Genomic DNA, 19,209 nt, shown 5'->3' on the forward strand with positions numbered 1-19,209 from the left:
GTTATTTCCTTTGCAATCATGGTGGACGACTTGTAGGATATGGCCACGCATCCATGTACTGGTTTGCACTTACCGAGCATACTCTGAGGGAGCTGCGGCGTCCGAGCATTCTGTTATCTGCAGGAGGAGCTACTAACCGAAGCCAAAGGTGATCTCGTCGAAGTGTGCAGATAGCAGTATGGGTCCGGTCGGGGCGTGTGTCAGATCAGCTTGCGTGCCGCGGCAGCGAGATGTAGTCTTCGAAGTGGATCTATGATATAACAATACATGGGTACCAGAACATATAACTCGTCTAAACCACGCGCCTCCGCTTGCTGCCATCTCCCCTGCTGCCCCTGTTGCTGTTCTCGATGATGGCCCTCGACTTCTTCTCCTTGCCCGCGACCTTTTTCCGCTTCTTTTCGATCGCCTTGTTGACAGCCTTCTTGCCGCCGCTCTGCTCGAGCTGCTCGAACCGCGCCTTGAGAAGCAGATCCTTCTTCTCCGCTGCATTTGTCAGCTTTCGAACTCTCCCAGGAAGCTTGTTAACCACTCACACTTCTTCATGAACCAAGCGCCCTTGCCCTGCTCGCGCTTCTCGCGCTCTTCCCGCTTTGCCTTGGAGAGCACCTCGCGCTCGGCCTGCTCGCGACGGAGACTGCTGAGGCGGTTCAAGACCTTGGACAGCTGGAGCTCCTTCTCCTCACGCTGAGCCGTGACGCCCGGCTTCTCGACGAGCTTGCACGTCTTCTCCAGCTTGGAGAGGCGCTTCACCTCGTCTTTGAGCTGAGAGCGCTCTTTCTCGAGCATCTCGGGGAGGAACGCGTATCCCTTCGAGTGCAGCTCGGCATTCACTTGGCCCGCACTGAGGGAGGAGAAGCGCGGATCACGCCGATCGACGCGCGGCACGTCCACGACATGTCGGAACCGGCTCACCTGCTTCTTCGTCGACATCGCCACTGGCCTGGTTGTCAGTTAGGACGTAGAGGAAGCTGCAACTCACGCATGCTTGTTGTCGCGCTTCTGTGCCCGACCATCGCGCTTCTCGTCCCTTTCGTCTTCCGAGCCAGAGTCCGAGCCAGACTCGACGGCACCAGCCTTGCCCTTCGCGCGCTGCAGGCTAGCGAGCTTCGCCTTAGCCTCGCGCAGCTTGCGCTCTTTGGCCGTCAGGCCGTCGTCTTCGTCCACCTCCTTCCCCTTGCCCTTCAGCGCCTTCTGGGCCTTGCGCAGCGTGTCCAGTGGGATATCCTGTAGGCCCTTCTGCAGCTTGCGCTCTTTGTTAGCTCGTCGTGCAGGCTTTGTGAGCTCACCATGCTGGGCCCCTCGTCATCGTCCTCCGAGTCAGAGTCCGACGCAGAAGCCTCGTCGTCCCAGTCGTCCGCCTCGTAGATGCCGACTCCGTCGCCCTCGTCCTCAGAATCGAACTCCCCTTCGAACTCGCCTTCCTCGTCCTCATCCTCCTCGCCGGAATACGCCTCCTCGGCCATGCCGGGCTTGTAGTTCTCAAACTCGTCGACCTCCGAGTCCTCGTCGAGGATGTCGTCGTCGATCTCGGGCTCCTTGGCCTTGGGCGCCTTGTTTCTCCGAGCCATGTCGTTGATGCTGATGTACGTCACTGGACCAATGTGATTGTTGTCGCTCTGAAATCTGAGGAGTTCAAAAGTGGAGGTGGGTCAGTCAGTTTCCCACGGTGGCTAACCTCCACCGCGGTACCTGTGGCGGCAGGGGCGAATTTCCTTCGAGGGTCACTCCCGCCCTCCTGACCAACCACTCGACGTTCTGAAGGTTCTGCATGCTCCTAAAAGATGGCAGGATGCTCGCAGACGAGCAAAAACGATGTTGACATGATTCGAACATGTGCTCCCGAAGGAAATTGATTTCTAGTCAATCGCGTTAACCACTCCGCCACAACACCGGATATGGCAGCTTTGCTGGGCTTCGGTGGTGGCGGGGCGGTCGCTCCGGCGGCCGCGAGGACCCTTCGGAGGTGGGTGACGGCTGTGGAGCTCCTGGAAGTTGAGTTGAAGAGGTGAAGAGAGGAAAAGAATAGGCCGTTAATATGCGTAGTAGTCTTTCAAGGCATATGTTCGCGTACACCTTCTGAAACCTGTTCTCTGGCTCCCCCTGTCCTCCCTGAACACCTTTCCGGGGCATTAGCGACCGCAGATGTCCAAAAAGACGACGTTGACATGATTCGAACATGCGCTCCCGAAGGAAGTTGATTGCAGAACCCCTCTCGAAGTGCGAGACCATTCGAGTCAACCGCGTTAACCACTCCGCCACAACGCCGATCACGTCAGCAACCGACGGCGCTGGGAATCGAGGCGCGGGGGCCCCTGCCGTCCGCAAAGGAGGACCAAGAGCAGAGAGGATGCACCTGAGGTTGCGCCGGCAAAGAATGAATCTGAGAAGCACGGAAAAGGACGCGAGGGAGATGGGAGAGTGGATGTCTGAGGTAATCAGCTGTGCCACCCCGTGGCGGGCGCAGCAAGTCGGCGCTTCTCATACACCCAAAGTCCGGAAAAAGAAGCGCATTACCAGAAACCCCACATAAGAAGGAGCAGATATGAGCATTTGGCGCATCCGGAAATGCAGCGGAGCATGTGATGACTGAAGTGTGGGTGAACGGTAGACGAAGTCGGCGGATCGGACATTCACTGTCACCCATCCCAAGGTGGATTTCTGCCTCCTATGGATACCTTCTGATATACGATGCAGTCATGACAGCGGCTGCTTGGGCTTTCAGAAACTTGCGCAAGCTGTGATGGGTAGCGACTCCCCACTCAGCCTTCCAAACGAACCCTAGGCCGCATCCGACTTCAGAATCGCCTACCTTCCCTCTCGACTGATCTCAGCACACCCCAAACGCTTCCCAACCTACTCCCAGGCCTCCAGCATCCACAGGAGGGCAGCAGAAAGCTAAAAACGATGTTGACATGATTCGAACATGTGCTCCCGAAGGAAATTGATCGAACTGTTCAAGTTCTAGTCAATCGCGTTAACCACTCCGCCACAACACCGACATGTTCAGCATTTCCGCAGCTCGGACAGGTCCCTGCCGGCGCTCTCGATCGCGCGAGGAACTATTGCAGCCATGCCTAGAGATTGCGTCGACCTTGGGCAGCGTCAGACGACTAGAAACAAGGGGGACGAAGAGGATAGGGGCTGCCTCACAGCTCGATCCGTCCCTACCTTCGAAGACCCTGGAACGCCCCCAGAAACATCGGTCTACCCGGTTGCTATGCCTTCAGACTAGCGTAATCGGGGCAGGAGAACATTGAAAGTGCCTTAAGTAGTTGTCTGCTCGTGTATGGAATGTTTTCGCAACGAAGTCGTCTACTACCTTTCCCTACCATTTGTTGGTTATGAAGAGCAGGGACCCGCACGGGAGGCAGATGATGTCTACCACAAGTCGCAGATGCGAGAACGCCCATGCAGTACTTAAGGTTGAACGAGGACTTCGAGGTGCTGAAACCAAGGCCATGATACGATGAAGAGTGAGAGGCAAGGAAAGCCTACGGAGTACTGTCTTGTATGGCTCATCATCAGCCGACTGTCGATAGCTTCTGACTGCGTAGCTGTCCATCCTATTCCCTAGAGTGAGAGACACCTGCTTTGTAAGAGAGACTACTCAGGTGCGTCCTGCACTCTCATTGTTGATCTGTCTGTCTTGATCCAGGCTGCCGAGACATGGGAAGAAGGTGTCATGATAGTTGAGCTCGTCTGTGCTCTTTGCGGCTCACTACCAGCGCTAAGCAGGGTCCTACCCTTTCGAGCCACCATCTCTATGTCATTGTTATGTCTCTTGACAAGAGACGTGACGATTATCGGGGGAAGATGATCTGCAGCTCCTCATCCTCCGCACACGACCTTCCGTGATGGATATTGCCACTCATCACCGCCACCGACGGAACCAAATATGATAAGGCGTTCGCCACCCAACATCACGAACTCCCTCCACTTGAAATCTCAGCTCGATCGCATCCATCCCCTTTACCTTCGCTGCATCCCTCTTGGGGCTCGGGCAAGATGCAGGGCTTCAATCGGTATGTCCAGTTCCTCCCATCAACCCTCTCCAATCTCCTCCAGCTCCCTCCTCGTCCACCCTCCTCAGTGGTAGCTGAACACCCGCTTGGAGCTGTGTCATAGCACGGAGCCCAGGACAGAGTGCCCAGCTCCTTCAGCCTTTTCTTCTAGCTAACAGCACAGATACATTCCGCCCGACTATGATCCGCGAAAACACTCGACGCTGAATGCGGCAGCCGGCAAGAAGCATGCCCTCGGCAAGCGCGCGCGCAACATCGACCAGGGCGTGCTGACTGTACGCTTCGAGATGCCGTTCAACGTATGGTGCGACTCGTGCAAGGTGCGTATCACTCGGCCTCCCACACCTGTATTTAACGGACGCATGGGCTAGGTGCTTTTCAGGGGACAGAAGGGAAGGAGCGGGCACAGCTGCTGCTTGTCCAGAGGGAGCTGACGAACAGAACCACATCGGTGCCGGCGTGCGGTACAACGCGCAGAAACGCAAGACGGGCAACTACTACAGCACGCCAATCTTTGCCTTCCTGTGCAAATGCCATCTCTGCTCCGCGCCCTTCGAGATCGCGACCGATCCCCAGAACGCAGCCTATGTCATCAACTTTGGTCTGACGCGGAAGGCGGAGGAGTGGGACAGCGCCGAGTCAGGCGGATGGGGCGTGTTCGACACGGATGACCTGAACAAGGACCGCGGCGGGCTGGATGAGCAGGCTGGGCTCAAGGCGACAGTGGACGGGGACGCGTTCGCGGCGCTCGAGAAGGGCGAAACGCAGCGAGACGCCACTCTTTCTCGGCAGGCACGGCTGGACGAGCTCGAGGGTGCGAGCGAGCGGATCGCGGGAGATCCGTACGAGGTCAACGCCCGTCTGAGGAAAAGGCTCAGGGCCGAGAAGGCCGAGATGCTCAGGGGACAGAAGGCGGACGACGCGACGAGGGAGAAGTTCGGGCTCAATGATGATGTGCACCTCGGTCCAGCGAGGGAGGGGGACGGGGAGCTGTACAAGGAGGTCGTGAAGGCTCAAGGACCAGGATGGAGTAGGGAGACGGCGGGCAAGGAAGCGCTCGCGCAGCGAGTACGCAACAATACCGCGAGGAAGATGGACGCCTTCGAGACGCATACCCCACGTATTCGGCTACGGAGGGCGAAGACCCCGCCCCCGAAGAGTTCACCACCGAAGGACCCGCCGGCAGCGAATAAGTCGACCGGACTCGGCGGACTCGCGGCTTACGGCTCAGATTCGGAATCAAACTCGGACTAGACTTCGACCTGGACAGCGCTGTATCTATACTTGTACACAAAATGCATGTTACAACATATTGGTATCTACATCTAATGCTTGCTCTCACCGTCCTCAACAAGCTTCCATCTCGTGTTCCTGCGTGCGTGAAGGGCGATCTCGGCCGTCGCATCCTGACGAACGGGCCACCGCCAGTCTCCCCTCCGGTTCGGTACGAGGTTGCTGATCTGATACCTCTTCCCGACGCTCAAGTCGAGACCGCAAGTTACAGCATCCGGGATGGTGATCTGGCACGTCCTCCTCTTCGGCTTGGAGCCCAGGCGCGCGTCCTCAACGCGGATGATGCGGAAGTTGCGCACGGCGCGCGGCGGACAGCGTTCCCGCAGCGTGGACTCGATGACGCACCGCTCCTCCTGCACCGCTTCGTTATAGCGGCGAGCGGCGTAGCGTGCCAGGTGCACCACGAGCGCACCCGAGAGCTTGCGCAGAACGCCTGACGGGTTTGGTGACTCGAGCAGCTCGTCGTAGTGTCCGTCCAGATCGTCCGGGGGTTGAGAACCGGCAACGTAGTCGACGTCCTCGGCGTAGTCCCTGAGGAGAGAGGCGAGCTCTTCCGCCCGTTCCAGGTTTCGACGCATGTCCTCCTGCAGCCGGTTCCACTCGGACTCGTACTTGTCCTGTCTTGTCAGCTTCACTGAACACGACTCAGCTACGAAGGACCAACCTTGTATTCCCGCGCGCGGACTTCTTCCTCGTCCTCGTTCCAGGTATCCCGTGGGTCGTTCTTATTCTGGAACCCGATCGGGTGCGCGAACGATACGACGACGTCGAGCAGCGCAACGACTCCTCCGTCGACGGCCAAGCTGGACAGACCGCACACAAAGGGTGCTCGTTGCACGCCGAGTCGGGCATCCCATGGCGCCGGGTGCGTCGAGTTCCCCGAGATCGAGAGGTAGGACTTGCCATACGCATCGAGCACTTCGGTTCCGTCGTTGCCAGCTTGGAGCTAACGTCAGCTGGAACACATTCTTTCATACTCACCTGTGCGCCCGCGATGCCGAGCTTCATGCCGACTGTGATGCGACGACGAGTGATCGCACGACAGAGATACTCGTCACCGAACGCTTTGATGTGGTACCACCCGTCCGTGAGCGTGAGATAAGGCTGTTGCGGCACGAGTTGGCCCTGTTCATTGCGTTCTGGCTCCGGACGGTGAATGCGCGATACGCAAAGCACCATAGGCAGCGCAGCCGGCGAGTCTTGCTCCTGTATCCGGCGCACAATGGGACGTTGCGCTTGGCCAAACTCGCGCTCGTATCTTGGGTCAGCTTAGCAAATCGAATATAGCTTACCGATACTTGAGCTGGTGGATGGTTTCGGTCCACGTGAATTTCTCGTCGATGAGCGACGGCTTTGCGCGAACTTGCGCCGCGAGCTTCCACAGGATCAGTCCCCAGTGGTTCGTGACCCAGCGCTCGGTCGCGAGCTCCGCCCCGTCCGCCTTAAGGACGTCGAACGCTTGTCGCACACCGAGACGCACACCGGCTGACGCCTCGAAGAACTCGTAGTCGGCCGCATTGTCCACGTCTAGTTGCCAGATCTCGCTGGGACTGTCATCAGGTTATACCACCAAGGCTGCTACCTACATTTCCAGCTTCTCGAGGTCACTGATCGAATACCGGCCGGGCTGTAGCCCGGCGTCGCGCATGTTTTGTCGTTCCGGTGGCGGTGTTAGGTCGAACACCGACTTCCAGATCCTTTCCGGTTTCGGTGGGACGAGCGCTGGCGCCCTCAGTCCGGAGCCAGGTAGAGGCCGGGCCGCTCCGGGCGCCTTGAATGGAGATGAGAACGGCTTTCTTCGTCCTCGCGCGGGGCTGCCTAGTCCTATCCGCCTCGGCGTGGCTGGTGACCCCAGTGACCCGAGCTTCGCCTTCATCGGGGTGGCGACGGGTGAGTCGAAAGTGTTAGTCGTCGGCCGCAGCGGAGCACGAGACGGCGTACTCCGTGCGGGCGTGAGAGGCTCATCGTCGAGCAATGCCCGGGCACGCGCCAGATTCGCCGGACTGGGTTGGGGTGCACTACGCCCCGTGCCGAGCAGGAACCCGGGGGTCGGTGGCGGCTTCGGAGACCCTGGTGCTGGCTCGTCGAAGAGCGCCTTGGCGGCCGCCAGGCTGGCAGCTGACGGCTGGGGTGCCGATCGTCCCGAGCCTAACGTGAATCCGGACGGCGGCGATGGACGAGTTGGGGATGAAACTGTGTGCGGTGATGAGGAAGCCGGCTGGTCGAGTAAGGCCCTTGCAGCCGCGAGACGTTCCGCACTCGGTCGGGGTGCACTCCCTCCTGTCCCTAATGAGAATCCAGAAGTTGGTGTTTCAGGCGGAGGTGGTGGCCGGCTTGTTGATCCGTGGGCGATCGTGCCATCTCGTGAAGTCGACGAACTGGAACTTGGAGCCGGCGGGAACCCCTTCAACACTTCCTCCGCTTTCTTCTCGCGCTCCTCCTCCGTTTTCCTCCTCTTCGCTTCCTGCTCCTCGACCTCTCGCTCCGCTTCGCGCATCAACTTCTGCGCACGCTGGAGGGCAGCCGCGCTAGGTCCCTTTAGGCGTTTGCCGCCGGCTGTGCCGAACGACACGGTGGCGGGGATAACGGCGGGGATGGGGGTTGGGGAGAGGAAGTCGTCGAACGGGTCATCGGACGGAGGGTGTGGTTGTGAGGACGGCGGCGGGTCGGCTGGGGTCAGCTATTCAAGCAGCACGGCAACTCACAATCGAGATTGAAGTCGTCCTCGCCCAAGCCGTCGAGAAGGCCGTCGATGTCGCAGGAGAGCGCTTATGTCAGCTTTTCGACGGAGGGTGATAGCTTACCTGTCTCCTGTGTTGGGTGCATCATGACGAAGGCATGGGCGGTAAGGGGTGGTGGAGATGAAGGTTGCGGCGATGTAAACGTGAGCGTGGTGGAGATCAGGCGCGTGCTCATCCTGGCGGCGGCGCGTGAGGCCCAGACTAAACATGACGAAGCTGTATATTACGTAACGATAATTTTGTGCGGATCCCTCGACCTCCACCGACATCGAGCCTTCGAGCAGTGGCCACACGGGGACCAGGGCCGTAATGGAGGATCAACAATTTGCCCAGTGAAGGTACACCACTCTCCCTCACTACCTCGCACGACGATATTACAATGGCGGACAACGGTGGGCTGAAAGTGTTGGGGAAAGCTGACGATAGACGCGTGTGTTCTGCAGCTCTCGACTGTGGGCGAGCAACTCGCCTCGACTGTGACTGCGCTGGAGCCGCAGCTGGCGTCTGAGCCCGCGACCGAGCCGGGGAAGACGACGCCGGACCTCATGACGCTCGTGACCCGTGCCGCGGCCCAGATGAGGCAGGACGTAACTGCGCTGTCGCTCTCCGTCTCGCCCGCTAAAACAAGCACGATCACGACGCTAACAGGCAAGATCCTCGCTGCTCAGCAGGAGCTCGTCGGGTGCACCCGGCTCCTGGGCGGCGCGAGCCCCTATGACAACACGACTCCGCCGCTGCGCTCCCTCATCACCGCTGTTTGGGCTGAGCGAGTGTCCGCCCTCGGCCGGGAACTGAGCCGATACATGGAGGCGCTCGTCAAGAAGATCCAGTCCGGAAATGATGCGTACCTCTCCCAGACGGGATTAGTGTGGGAGGCGATTGATGCGCTTGCCGAGCTGCCGCGGACTGAGGCTGATGCGCTCGTTCAGCGCTGGAAGCGCGATGGAGGGCTTGTCAAGGACGCCTGGGAGGAGTTCAAGGAGAGCCTCGAGGACGAGGACGAGGAGGGCGAGAACCCCTTCGGCGACGAGGGACTCGGAGATGACGACTTTGCCGACCTCGAGGCGACGCTGGGAGGAAACATGACGCCCGAGGAGCGAAGACGAGCCGAGGCCGTGAGTTTCTGCACTGTTTGCCTGTAACTGACATACAGTCCAAGCCGTTGCTCGGCCTGCACCAGATCCTCCACGCCACCGTGCCACGGTACATTCCCCTCGGAACGATCACGAAGGCGCTCCCGAGCGCTTCGATCCTGGGTGCCGGGTCGGATTTCGCCAACGCCTTCGACGAGGCCGTTGGAGCACTCAGCACGGGACAGGACGTGGCCGACATCAAGGAGGCGATGGGAGACCTCGGCACCAAAGCTCGCAAGGTCTGCAATGAGATCGCCGAGCGTATCCGTGTTGAGCCCGAGAGCGAGGACAGGAAGAAGGCGCTCGACAGCCTTCGGAAATGGACCGAGAAGCTTGACGAGACGACCAAGGCGTGGGAGGAGAGCGCCTTTGGTATGTCCGAGATGATGGACGCTCTGTAGTCTGCTCTGCATCAGTGATAATCTACGTTAATCTGCCCTAGACCATAGACCTGTGCCGCGATTGAGTGCCAGTGCCCTCGGCTGTCTGCCTGAGTGGTTGATGCATATGATGGTACATAGATGATACGTCTGCGAACTATGCGTTGTGATGCTCCGCTAGTCGCCACAGACTTTTAACAGTAGTGGTAAAGAGACTACAAGAGGTGAAGATACTTAGTCGAGGAGCTTGGAGACGATACCGGTGCCGATGGTGCGGCCACCCTCACGGAGGGTGAAACGGGATCCCTCCTCGAGGGCAATGTCGTGGATGAGCTCGGCAACCATCTCGATCGAGTCTCCGGGCATGACCATCTTCTCGTGGACGTCGGCGGTGCCCTCAGGGAAGGTGAGGGAGCAGGTGACGTCGGTGGTGCGGAGGAACATCTGGGGGCGGTAGTTGTTCATGAAGGGGGTCGAACGGCCACCCTCCTCCTTGGAGAGAATGTAGAGGTTGGCGGAGAACTTCTTGTGCGACTTGATCGAGCCGGGGGCGACGATGACCTGACCACGCTTGATCTGGTCACGCTTGAGACCACGGAGGAGGGCACCCATGTTGTCACCAGCCTCACCACGCTCGAGCTCCTTGTGGAACATCTCGATACCGGTGACGGTGGTCTTGAGGGGGTTGCCGAGACCGACAATCTCGACCTCAGCACCCTTGTTGATGGTGCCACGCTCAACCTTGCCGGTGGCGACGGTTCCACGGCCAGAGATGGAGAAGACGTCCTCAACGTACATCAGGAAGGGCTTGTCGAGGTCACGCTCGGGGACGTCGAGCCAGTTGTCGGCGGCGTCCATCAGCTCCTGGATCTTGGCAGTGCCGCGCTCGGGGTCCTTGCCCTCGAGAGCGCCAAGGGCAGTGCCCATGACGATGGGGGTGTTGTCGCCGTCGAAGCCGTACTCGGAGAGGAGCTCACGCATCTCCATCTCGACGAGCTCGAGCATCTCGGGATCGTCGACCTGGTCAACCTTGTTGATGAAGACAAGCAGCTTCTTGATACCGACCTGGCGGGCGAGGAGCAGGTGCTCACGGGTCTGGGGCATCTGACCGTCAGTGGCCGAGACGACGATGATGGCACCGTCGAGCTGGGCAGCACCGGTGATCATGTTCTTGATGTAATCGGCGTGACCCGGGCAGTCAATGTGGGCGTAGTGACGCTTGGGGGTCTCGTACTCGACGTGGGCGGTCGAGATGGTGATACCACGGGCCTTCTCCTCGGGAGCCTTGTCGATCTGGGAGTAGTCCATGAACTTACCACCACCCTGCTCCGAAAGGTGCTTGGTGATGGCAGCAGTGAGGGTGGTCTTGCCGTGGTCAACGTGGCCGATGGTACCAATGTTGAAGTGGGGCTTGGTACGGGCGAAGCGGCCGCCGGCCTCAGCGGCGTAGCCACGGATGGCACCGAGGGCTGCGGGACGTCAGCGATGGTGTTCCCAGACTTTTTTTTAGGTTTTGGGAAAGTTGGCCATTCATGACCTCCACCGGCGAGATGAATTGCCTCGGGATCGCGACACGCAAACGTCGTAAAAACAAACGACGAAACGTCTAAACGCCGTTCTCTCCTGCTCCTGACGCTTGCAGAACAGCCTGAACGCTCTGCATCAGAGCAGCTTGTCGATACTTACTCGAGGGGACCATGGCGGCAGCGGCGGCACGGGGAACGCGGGCAGCGGTGTTGATGCGGGCGACCTGGGCGACGCGGGCAACCGAGGGGACGGCGCGGACGGCACGGGCGTCGCGGGCGGCGGCGACGAGGCCGGTCTGGATACGGGAGCGGAGCATCGTTTTTGGTGTTTTTGGGAGGAGAGGGAAGGGGGGTTGACACAGACGAGAGAGTCCAAAGGACGACTGTCTTGAAATCGAAATCTCGCGGCGGGCGGCTGCACAGCGAATCCTCTGCGGATCCTCCCCTCCACTAAGGGCAATCGGAGGAAATCTCAGTGGCCCTCTCGCATAAACCCGATCGTCCCGGCGTGTGGCGCGCAGCCAGCCTGCAGGGCTTGCTGGTGGCCACCACCGTATGCGCGCATCTTCCAAGCATGCGCGAATTACTGCACAGTGCCCGAATATCTTTCATGCATGGGACAGCGGGCGATGGACAAGCACAGGGGTTTCGGAACAGATGTGTGCATGCGATTGTAGTGCTGATGCAGAAGGGCGCCTCATGCTTGTTGATCACACGATCAGTGGTCAGCGCTGACCTCTGCCCTCCTGTCCTTCACGTTGGCGAGATACTGCCCTAAGCCCACCATCTCGACGGTGGCCCCTTTCAGTTCCGCTCGTTCCTCTTCGGGGAAGTCTTCTTCCGAAATCAGGGTCGGGAAACCGCTCTCGATCTCCGTCCTGGCGAGTTCAAGCAGTTGTCTGTTCTGCGCATTCATTTCCCGTTCGAGACGTTCGCGGTCCTGGTCGTCGTTAACCCACGCCGGTAGTTTCTCGGGATCTATGAGCTCGCGTGGCTCATCGTCGTTTTCGTTTGCTTCCTGCCAGTTCCAGACGAGCGTGCCCATGGGGCGCCAGAGCACATCGTCGAGCCCCACGAGGATGTAGCGGCGGTTGGAGCGGTCGACATGGAAAGATCGGAAGACGCGGAAGGGAAGGCTGACCAGCTCGTTCACGGCCACAGAGGACTTGCGTGTTGGCTCCGAGACCGTATTCTGAGCCTCACCCTCCCACTCCTGCCACAGGACGAGCTTGACGAGCGGTGTGCGGGTGAAGGCGCAGGCAATGTTCCAGATGTCGTCCGAGGGCCCTTCCCCAACCTCGGGAATACGGGGGTCTTCGGGCGGTTCCAGCCTCTTCTGGCATGGTGGCGCGAAAAACACAACTTCTCGCAGATTCGGCGGTTCGGGATACAGATTTCCGAAGTACGAAATTCCTCTTCCATCGAGGTTGCGGAAGACCACCTTGGAGCAGTGGAAGATCAGGCTACACATGAGCGGGCACTGTCCCGTGCTGTCGCAGAGTGACTCGAGTGGTTCGCGCACAATCTCGGGATCAAGGGCGTCGACTTCCTGTATGCCCATCGGTTTCGGCACAACACGCAGAGTGTGGAGGTTCGACAGTAGTCCGCCCGCATACTCTCCGTATGCCTTGCAATAGCAATAGTGGTGTGATCCGATGCTGAGAACCTTGACGTAGGATAGCAGCTGCGCCTTGAAATTGACGCGGCTCAGGTCATCCCTAGTCAGCATGGAGAGATACTTTGCGTTGAGTCTTGATCTCCTCGCTTCCGCATCCCCCATCGAGCCGCACTCGACGTTTCGCCACCGGAAGCGTCTTTCAAGTGGACACGAGTGCCTGGAGCATCCGAGGGGGTCTGCAATGAACGGCAGAAACCCATCGAGGGCGCCGAGGAAGAACGAGCCAATGTTCGAGTTTCCAATGACGGGCGTGATCTTGTAGAGGACCTTGCCTGCCTCGGCGAAGAAGGTGTTGTTGACTCTCAGACACACCGCTAATGTCCCGCGGTCGCAGTAGCGCATGATCTCGGCGACGAGGAACTCGTTCGCGAGCACGCGCCGCGCCGGGCTCCGGTGAGGCCATACCTGTCGTCAGCATTACCCAAAAGCCTCGTCTTACCATTGTTCTGTGGATAGCAGTGGATGCGGCGAACGGAGGAGGGACGATGACCAAGCTCGAGGTATGAAGGATCGGCACAGCCCAAGTTGCCGACCACACCCGGAGATCGGCCATCTCCGCTGATAACCGGTACCCATTTCGACAGCGTCATAATTCGCGCCTCCTTTGTCATGCACAGATCCCAATGCACTGTCTCACGCAGAACAGCGAGGAGAAGGGCATGTGATGCATTGCAAGTAGACCTGCGGTCTTTTCTGACCACTTGGATGCGTTTGTCGTGACTGAGGGAAGGACGAGGCCGTTAGCGGGGTCCATCACGGGCTAACGATCGGCGCCAAGAGGGCTGGTCACGCCGTCACGCCGGGTCATGTAGCCCGCTCATGAACATCCGTTCATGTTCACGTCTTAGCATATCTTCACTCATCCCATCCATATCTTTCTCCATCTCTTCAACACTTACTCGCTCCTATACCCTCCATTGAGAGGAGCAGACGACGATGGGATTCCGCGTCCCGAAAGCTAGTGAGTTCACTATCATCCGTGGGAATCAGTGGAACTGACAAAAGTCGCGTCAACCGTCGCCGCCGTCCTCGTCGCCGTCGTGCACGAGGTGGCAAAGGACCCGCCCGAGTTCACGCCCAAGAAGAAGAAGAAGCACTCGTCGTCAAAGAAGCACAAGTCTTCCAAGAGCAAGAAGCGCCGCTAGCCCACCGCTCCATTCTTTCTTGCTTTCTTGTTCTCACGACCATGTTCTCACGACTCCACTAGACGTTTCTGACTCCGACTCCCGGTTCTCTCATTCTCTGCTTCTCAGTACACGGGTTGTTTCCTCTTCCGGTTTTTCTCACTCTCAAAGCTCTCAACGCTTTCCGCAAGACTATTCATGTATCAGTTGTTCTCTCACGGCCTGACCAGTCATGTAATTCGCGCATTCTCCACTACCAGCAGAATAAATCGCGCCTCCTTGTTTCGGACCGAACCCGACCCGACCGACATCGGCAGGTGATTTCACTCATTTATCTGTGCGTCAGCTTATGCATCGCATCCGCATGTCCTCGCATAAGTCTCCATGAAGCGAGCCTTTCATAATACAATGCAGTGCCAAGCGCAAGTGCGCTATCTTCAGACTCTCCGAAGGCTCAATCCAGCCCCTACCCCTCGCCAGACTTCCCACTCTCACCGCTTCAACGCCCTCCACACCTCCCGACCTCGTCGACACACACTTCCTTCCTTCCCTCCCTCCTTCCTCCCAGTCCCTCCAGCAGTCCCCGCTACCCTAGTGAAGGTCCACAGCAACCCCGACGTAGGTCCACAGCAACCACAAGAGCCAAAAACAAGCCTCGTATGGGGCTCGAACCCATGACTGTGTGATCTATCGGCATAGAGACTAAGAGTCACACTATCTACCGACTGATATAACGAGGCGGGTCGTCGCTGGATGCGTGTCTGCTGCGCTGGCGCGCAGGCTTGCGAACGCGCTGAGTTTGGGCTGTATTGAGGCAGGGATGGATGAGAATCGATGGTTGGCAGAAGACGGGGTTGATTGGCGGAGCAGGGTGCGATGGCTGTGGTGCGAGCGCCGAAGGGGCGAAGGAAGCGAAGGAAGCGAAGGACGGAGGAGGCGCAAGGGGGCGGATCCGGGCGGAGCGGTGAGGAGCAGTGAGGGAAGGGAAGGGGGCGCAAGTGATCGGCGTGAGGGCCGTTGCGGAATGTCTGCAGTCGATACTCCGATGCTCGGCGCTTGCCCTTCCACACTGATCAGTGCCCACAACCTCGTATGAGTCCCATCGGGCCCATCGTCGCGTCTCTCGCTCCGCTCGGACCAGTGCTAGATTGATACTGCATGCATGATGGGATTTCTAATGATACTAATTGAGTTAAATATGTGGAGGAGTTGAACCTCTTTTGTGGGGGCTTGTTGTTGGGAACAAAAATGGATGGTCATACTTCGTATACTTTTGACAAGGTTTCAAGCGAGCGGATGACCAAGTGAGGGTCTACAATTTGGTTGGACAAGTATTGCAATTTCTGGGGGGAACGTTGAGTGTGGGTATAGAGATCATTTGGGTATGCCGGGACTGTGGTATGGGTTGAGCCTGGCCGTGAGTGGGGCCTTACGGTTTTAGATGTTGCTGAGTCGTGAGTTGAGAGAGAAAAAGTTGGGAAGGAGGGAGTGGGGATGGGCTGCCGCCTGCACTCGCCGCACCCGCCTAGCCGCGCACCCTCGCCCTCGCCTTCGGCTCGAGCTTGGGCACTCTAGGCCTCGACGGGCTGGTCGAGCAGGAACGGCTCAAAGATGGCGAGGCCGTCCTTGAAGTCGTTGGCGACAATGTTGACGAGGTAGCTCTCGTCCATGATCTTGTGGATGAGCTTGTTGCTCTCGCTGCCCTCGGGGTAGAGGTTGGCCCACTGGTTGCCGAGCTCGAACGCCTCGTCCTTCCACGCAATGAACGAGACGGCCTCGACAATCGTCGGCTGCACAATCTCCTTGCCCGGGAACACACCCCAGGTGACCGCGTTAGGGCCCTCGGAGTGCGTGTTGGTGCGCAGGTCGCCCTGCTTGTTGACGGCGTAGTAGGTGATGCGGGGGTCGCGCTCGATGCGCTTGATGAGCTGCGAGAGGAGCTCGGGGCGCACAAAGAACTCGAGGTACGCCTTCTGGTACACGTATCCGCCGGCCGGGCCCCAGCCGTGCACCTTGTCGTCCGAGGGGGCGCCGTCGACGGCCGGCTGCGAGTTGATCGTGAGGTAGCCGCGCTCGTTCATCTTGATGAGGTTCTCGGAGATGATGCTCGTCTCGCTGGCGGGCGGCTGCGACGACCAGGGGAGCTTCTTGAGCTCGCCGCGACAGAAGCGCGCAAAGAGCTCGCGCACGTCGGCCTCCGACTTCGGCTGGCCCCAGAGGTTCTCAGCGTCGGCGGGCTGCACGTTGATAGCGACAGGGTAGCCGTCCAGGTCGCCGTAGGCGGGAGAGCGCGAGTCTCCCCAACGTCCGTTCGGGAACTCGTCCCAGTCGCTCGTGCGCGAGAGGTACGACTCGACACGGTTCGCCCAGAAGATCGGGCGGATGCTCTCCTGTCGCCTGTTGGCTGCGAGGGAGGGGCGCCACGGCAGCGGCGCGACCTGCTCACGGTTCGGGTTCATGCCGAGCTCCTCGAGCAGCATGCGCGCACCCTTCTCGAGGTTGAGCGTGTAGACGTGCAGACCCTTGATGCCACACTCCTCGTTAGCGAGGATCGCACGGCACATCTCGCCAACGAGCTTGGTGCCGACAGCGCGCACTTGCTCGTCGTCGCCCTTGACGGGGTTCAGCGCCTCGTACCAGTGCTCGGGCACCTTGATGTTCTCGCGCTGGACCCAGGTCTGGAACTTTTGCCAGTTCTGAATAGGCATGATGCCGGGCACGATCGGGACGGTGATGCCGTACGAGCGCACCTCCTTGACCCAGTTGAAGAGGATGTCGACGTCGTAAAACATCTGCGTGAAGATGAAGTCGGCGCCGGCGTCGACCTTCTCCTTGAGCCAGAGCATCTCCTGGTGGTGTCCCTCGGGCGTCGGCGGCGTCTCGGGGTGTCCGTCAGGGAAGCCCGCGACGGCAACGCAAAAGTCGCCAGGGTACTCCTTGTGGATATACTTGACGAGGTCGACGGCGTGGACGAATCCGCCCGGCGTCGGCTTCCAGGTCGACGAGCCCGCAGGCGGGTCGCCGCGCAGAGCGAGGATGTTCTGGCATCCAAACTGCTTGGCCTGCGCCAGAGCCCACTCGACCTTCTCCTTCGGCATCTCGGTGCACGTCAGGTGCATGCAGGTCTCAATGCCGATCGTCTCCTGGCACACCTGAACCAGAGACGACGTCAGGTCGGCATTCTTGCCGCCGGCGCCCCAAGTGATGTCGATGAACTCGGGACCAAGGTTGCGCATACGCTCGATACGGTCGTAGAGGTTCTGCAGACCCTGCGAAAGAGTCAGTCACGCTGCATTCTCCTTTGGGCTACCAGAAGCTCCAGAACGTGGCGAACGTGCTCATGCCCCGACGCCAAAGAAGCGCGAGCGGCGCCACGTTACATCACGGCCATCGAACGATGACTCGGCCTCCGAACAACCCAGTTGGCTGCCACTCACCTGCGCAGTACGAGGGGGGAAGTACTCAAAGCTCCAGAAGGGGCGGCCCTCGCGCTCAGCCTTGGCGAGCTTGTCAGTGATCTTCATGGTAGCTCGTTCAGTGGGTGGTCAGGTGGTAGTGCGTGGTGTGCGGTGCGGTGGTGCGGAGCGGAGTAATGGAACGTGTGTGGGTGACTGGCTCGTCTGTTTCGTTTGTCCGTTCGCCTACTTGAGCGCCTGGCAGCGATCGAGGAGACGGTGGTATCTGGGTCGTAGCTCGGTCGTCGTCAGAGGGCGTGTGAGCTGCCGTGTGTCTGACAGGTTTTGAGACGGTGGGAGAGTAGTAAGAGCAAAGGTTACTTCGAAGCGGTGGTCAGGTCGATTTTCCGACTTTACTGGTCCGAGTCGACGTTGAGCCAGCTAGGCCAGACAGCCGGGTTGGTGGGTTCCTGGGGGGATGTATGGTGGTGCCTCTGGAGAATAAGTCGCCGGTTGAGCCGATAGCAGTCTAGTTACTCGGCCGTGGTTGGCTATCGACTCACCTTTGGCAGGGGGCGCCCCACGTGGAGGGGGCATTTGCCCCCGCCGATTCCGCTGCAACCGTCGTTCGCACCGGGGCCTCACCTCGATCACGCTCCATCGTGTCAGTGGCGGCAGGGCGACTAAGGGCGCGGGCATGGGGCCTCACTCTGCCGCTGCGTGGAGGATCGTCTGCTTCTGCTTCTGCATGCTGCGCTGTGTGCATGCCTTCCTTCTGCTTCTGAAACGTCTTTCTTGTTGTCGGCAGACCGAAAGCGTGTCTTGCGTCTGCTCCTTGATGCAGACCGCCTCCTGACACACACGACCCAGCCGTAAGCCCGCGGACTAGCAGAAAAGGCATCAACGGACGAGCTGGCCGGGATTTGTGCAATGGCCCATTCGACGGGCCAATGAAGGCAGCCAAAGTCAATGTCGCAATCACGTGTTGCTCACTGCGATTCCGAACCCACAGCGCCGCATCGGAATGACACCTCCACCCAAACTCCTCGCTGAGCCTCCTTGAGCCAGATATATCCCAGTGTGGAGGTGAGACTGGGCTGGTGTCAGAAAAAAAGTTGGGATTGTGCGGAGAGTCGTAAAACAAATCTTCTGTGACTTCTTGCACGGATCCGACTGATACATGATGAGGAGACAGGGCACGCGCATTCATATAGATAACAGGCAGGCAGTGCTTTCACGTGTTTGTCAACTTCTGACCGGATCATATCTCGGATCTTCATGACCTCGCCTCGCCTCGCTCTCGCTCTTGAGATCTGACCTCGTAACCTGCCTACTTGGCCAAGCATTCGCAAGCGCTTGACCGTGCAGAATTTGGATCCGTTCGCCCAAAGCGCCTCGTGGTTTCCACGCAGCTGCAGAGCCTGCGTGCAGTCCGTTACTATTGGCCGCACCCGCCTTCTTTTGTGCTCTTGTGGGTCCTGCAGGAGTGCGAGGGAGAAGCCTTAAGCCAGCCGGGCTGTCCGGGGTGGCGCCGCTCCCCACTCGCGCCCTCGCATTTCATCGGAGAAGTGCTGCGTTATTATTGTTACGCGTGAGACTCGTGTGGCGATAAGGGCGGAGGGCAGGATCCGCCATCTTTTGCCCCAGTGCCCCAGTGTGCCGGGCAATGTGCCAGGTCCAGGATCAGGTTGGCCGATTTTCGATCAGGACAGACCTCAGGACAAGCAGACAGGTTCCCTTGTTCAGGCTCAGGCATTGCATGCATCTCCACGCATATGCACGCGCGCACGCGTGGCGCGCATGGCACGCGTGGCGGTGAGGAACCAGTCCCGTTTCACCTTGCACGGCCAGTCAGACGGGGCGGAATGGTCAGACGACCACTTTCGCCGGATGCCACAGGGGTGGAAACAGGGG

The 19,209-nt window shown here is 59.3% G+C and overlaps 7 protein-coding genes and 4 non-coding genes across 11 annotated transcripts; 2 read left to right on the forward strand and 9 right to left on the reverse strand.

Annotated features, from left to right (window-relative positions):
- Window positions 1-292: 292 nt before the first annotated feature.
- Window positions 293-1,571, reverse strand: A1Q1_00783 (uncharacterized protein; the record flags this gene model as incomplete). The annotated part of the gene is made up of 5 exons (XM_014328477.1): window positions 293-486; window positions 537-833; window positions 916-938; window positions 983-1,245; window positions 1,290-1,571. 5 exons carry the CDS (start codon window positions 1,569-1,571, stop codon window positions 293-295), a joined length of 1,059 nt encoding a protein of 352 aa, XP_014183952.1.
- A 242-nt stretch (window positions 1,572-1,813) lies between these two features.
- A1Q1_t100 lies at window positions 1,814-1,894 on the reverse strand. Its single transcript has one exon. It is a non-coding gene; the product is annotated as a tRNA-Ser (tRNA).
- Window positions 1,895-2,158: 264 nt separating this feature from the next.
- A1Q1_t099 lies at window positions 2,159-2,268 on the reverse strand. Its single transcript has one exon. It is a non-coding gene; the product is annotated as a tRNA-Ser (tRNA).
- A 637-nt stretch (window positions 2,269-2,905) lies between these two features.
- A1Q1_t098 lies at window positions 2,906-2,999 on the reverse strand. The gene has a single exon. It is a non-coding gene; the product is annotated as a tRNA-Ser (tRNA).
- Window positions 3,000-4,326: 1,327 nt separating this feature from the next.
- On the forward strand, window positions 4,327-5,279 carry A1Q1_00784 (nuclear mRNA splicing protein; the record flags this gene model as incomplete). Its single annotated transcript, XM_014328478.1, has 2 exons — window positions 4,327-4,345; window positions 4,408-5,279. The coding sequence occupies 2 exons, from the start codon at window positions 4,327-4,329 to the stop codon at window positions 5,277-5,279; spliced, it is 891 nt and encodes a 296-aa protein (XP_014183953.1).
- A 71-nt stretch (window positions 5,280-5,350) lies between these two features.
- A1Q1_00785 (uncharacterized protein) lies at window positions 5,351-8,147 on the reverse strand (the record flags this gene model as incomplete). Its single annotated transcript, XM_014328479.1, has 6 exons — window positions 5,351-5,929; window positions 5,983-6,257; window positions 6,300-6,331; window positions 6,611-6,862; window positions 6,905-7,988; window positions 8,123-8,147. 6 exons carry the CDS (start codon window positions 8,145-8,147, stop codon window positions 5,351-5,353), a joined length of 2,247 nt encoding a protein of 748 aa, XP_014183954.1.
- Window positions 8,148-8,438: 291 nt separating this feature from the next.
- Window positions 8,439-9,593, forward strand: A1Q1_00786 (uncharacterized protein; the record flags this gene model as incomplete). The annotated part of the gene is made up of 3 exons (XM_014328480.1): window positions 8,439-8,489; window positions 8,557-9,174; window positions 9,219-9,593. The coding sequence occupies 3 exons, from the start codon at window positions 8,439-8,441 to the stop codon at window positions 9,591-9,593; spliced, it is 1,044 nt and encodes a 347-aa protein (XP_014183955.1).
- Window positions 9,594-9,806: 213 nt separating this feature from the next.
- On the reverse strand, window positions 9,807-11,415 carry A1Q1_00787 (translation elongation factor; the record flags this gene model as incomplete). Its single annotated transcript, XM_014328481.1, has 2 exons — window positions 9,807-11,041; window positions 11,259-11,415. 2 exons carry the CDS (start codon window positions 11,413-11,415, stop codon window positions 9,807-9,809), a joined length of 1,392 nt encoding a protein of 463 aa, XP_014183956.1.
- A 401-nt stretch (window positions 11,416-11,816) lies between these two features.
- Window positions 11,817-13,118, reverse strand: A1Q1_00788 (uncharacterized protein; the record flags this gene model as incomplete). The annotated part of the gene is made up of 1 exon (XM_014328482.1): window positions 11,817-13,118. One exon carries the CDS (start codon window positions 13,116-13,118, stop codon window positions 11,817-11,819), a length of 1,302 nt encoding a protein of 433 aa, XP_014183957.1.
- A 1,433-nt stretch (window positions 13,119-14,551) lies between these two features.
- On the reverse strand, window positions 14,552-14,640 carry A1Q1_t097. The gene has a single exon. It is a non-coding gene; the product is annotated as a tRNA-Lys (tRNA).
- Window positions 14,641-15,471: 831 nt separating this feature from the next.
- On the reverse strand, window positions 15,472-17,424 carry A1Q1_00789 (methylenetetrahydrofolate reductase (NADPH); the record flags this gene model as incomplete). Its single annotated transcript, XM_014328483.1, has 2 exons — window positions 15,472-17,169; window positions 17,338-17,424. The coding sequence occupies 2 exons, from the start codon at window positions 17,422-17,424 to the stop codon at window positions 15,472-15,474; spliced, it is 1,785 nt and encodes a 594-aa protein (XP_014183958.1).
- Window positions 17,425-19,209: the final 1,785 nt, after the last annotated feature.

The sequence above is a fragment of the Trichosporon asahii genome (assembly GCF_000293215.1).
Source record: "Trichosporon asahii var. asahii CBS 2479 unplaced genomic scaffold scaffold00003, whole genome shotgun sequence".
Lineage (NCBI taxonomy): Eukaryota > Fungi > Basidiomycota > Tremellomycetes > Trichosporonales > Trichosporonaceae > Trichosporon > Trichosporon asahii.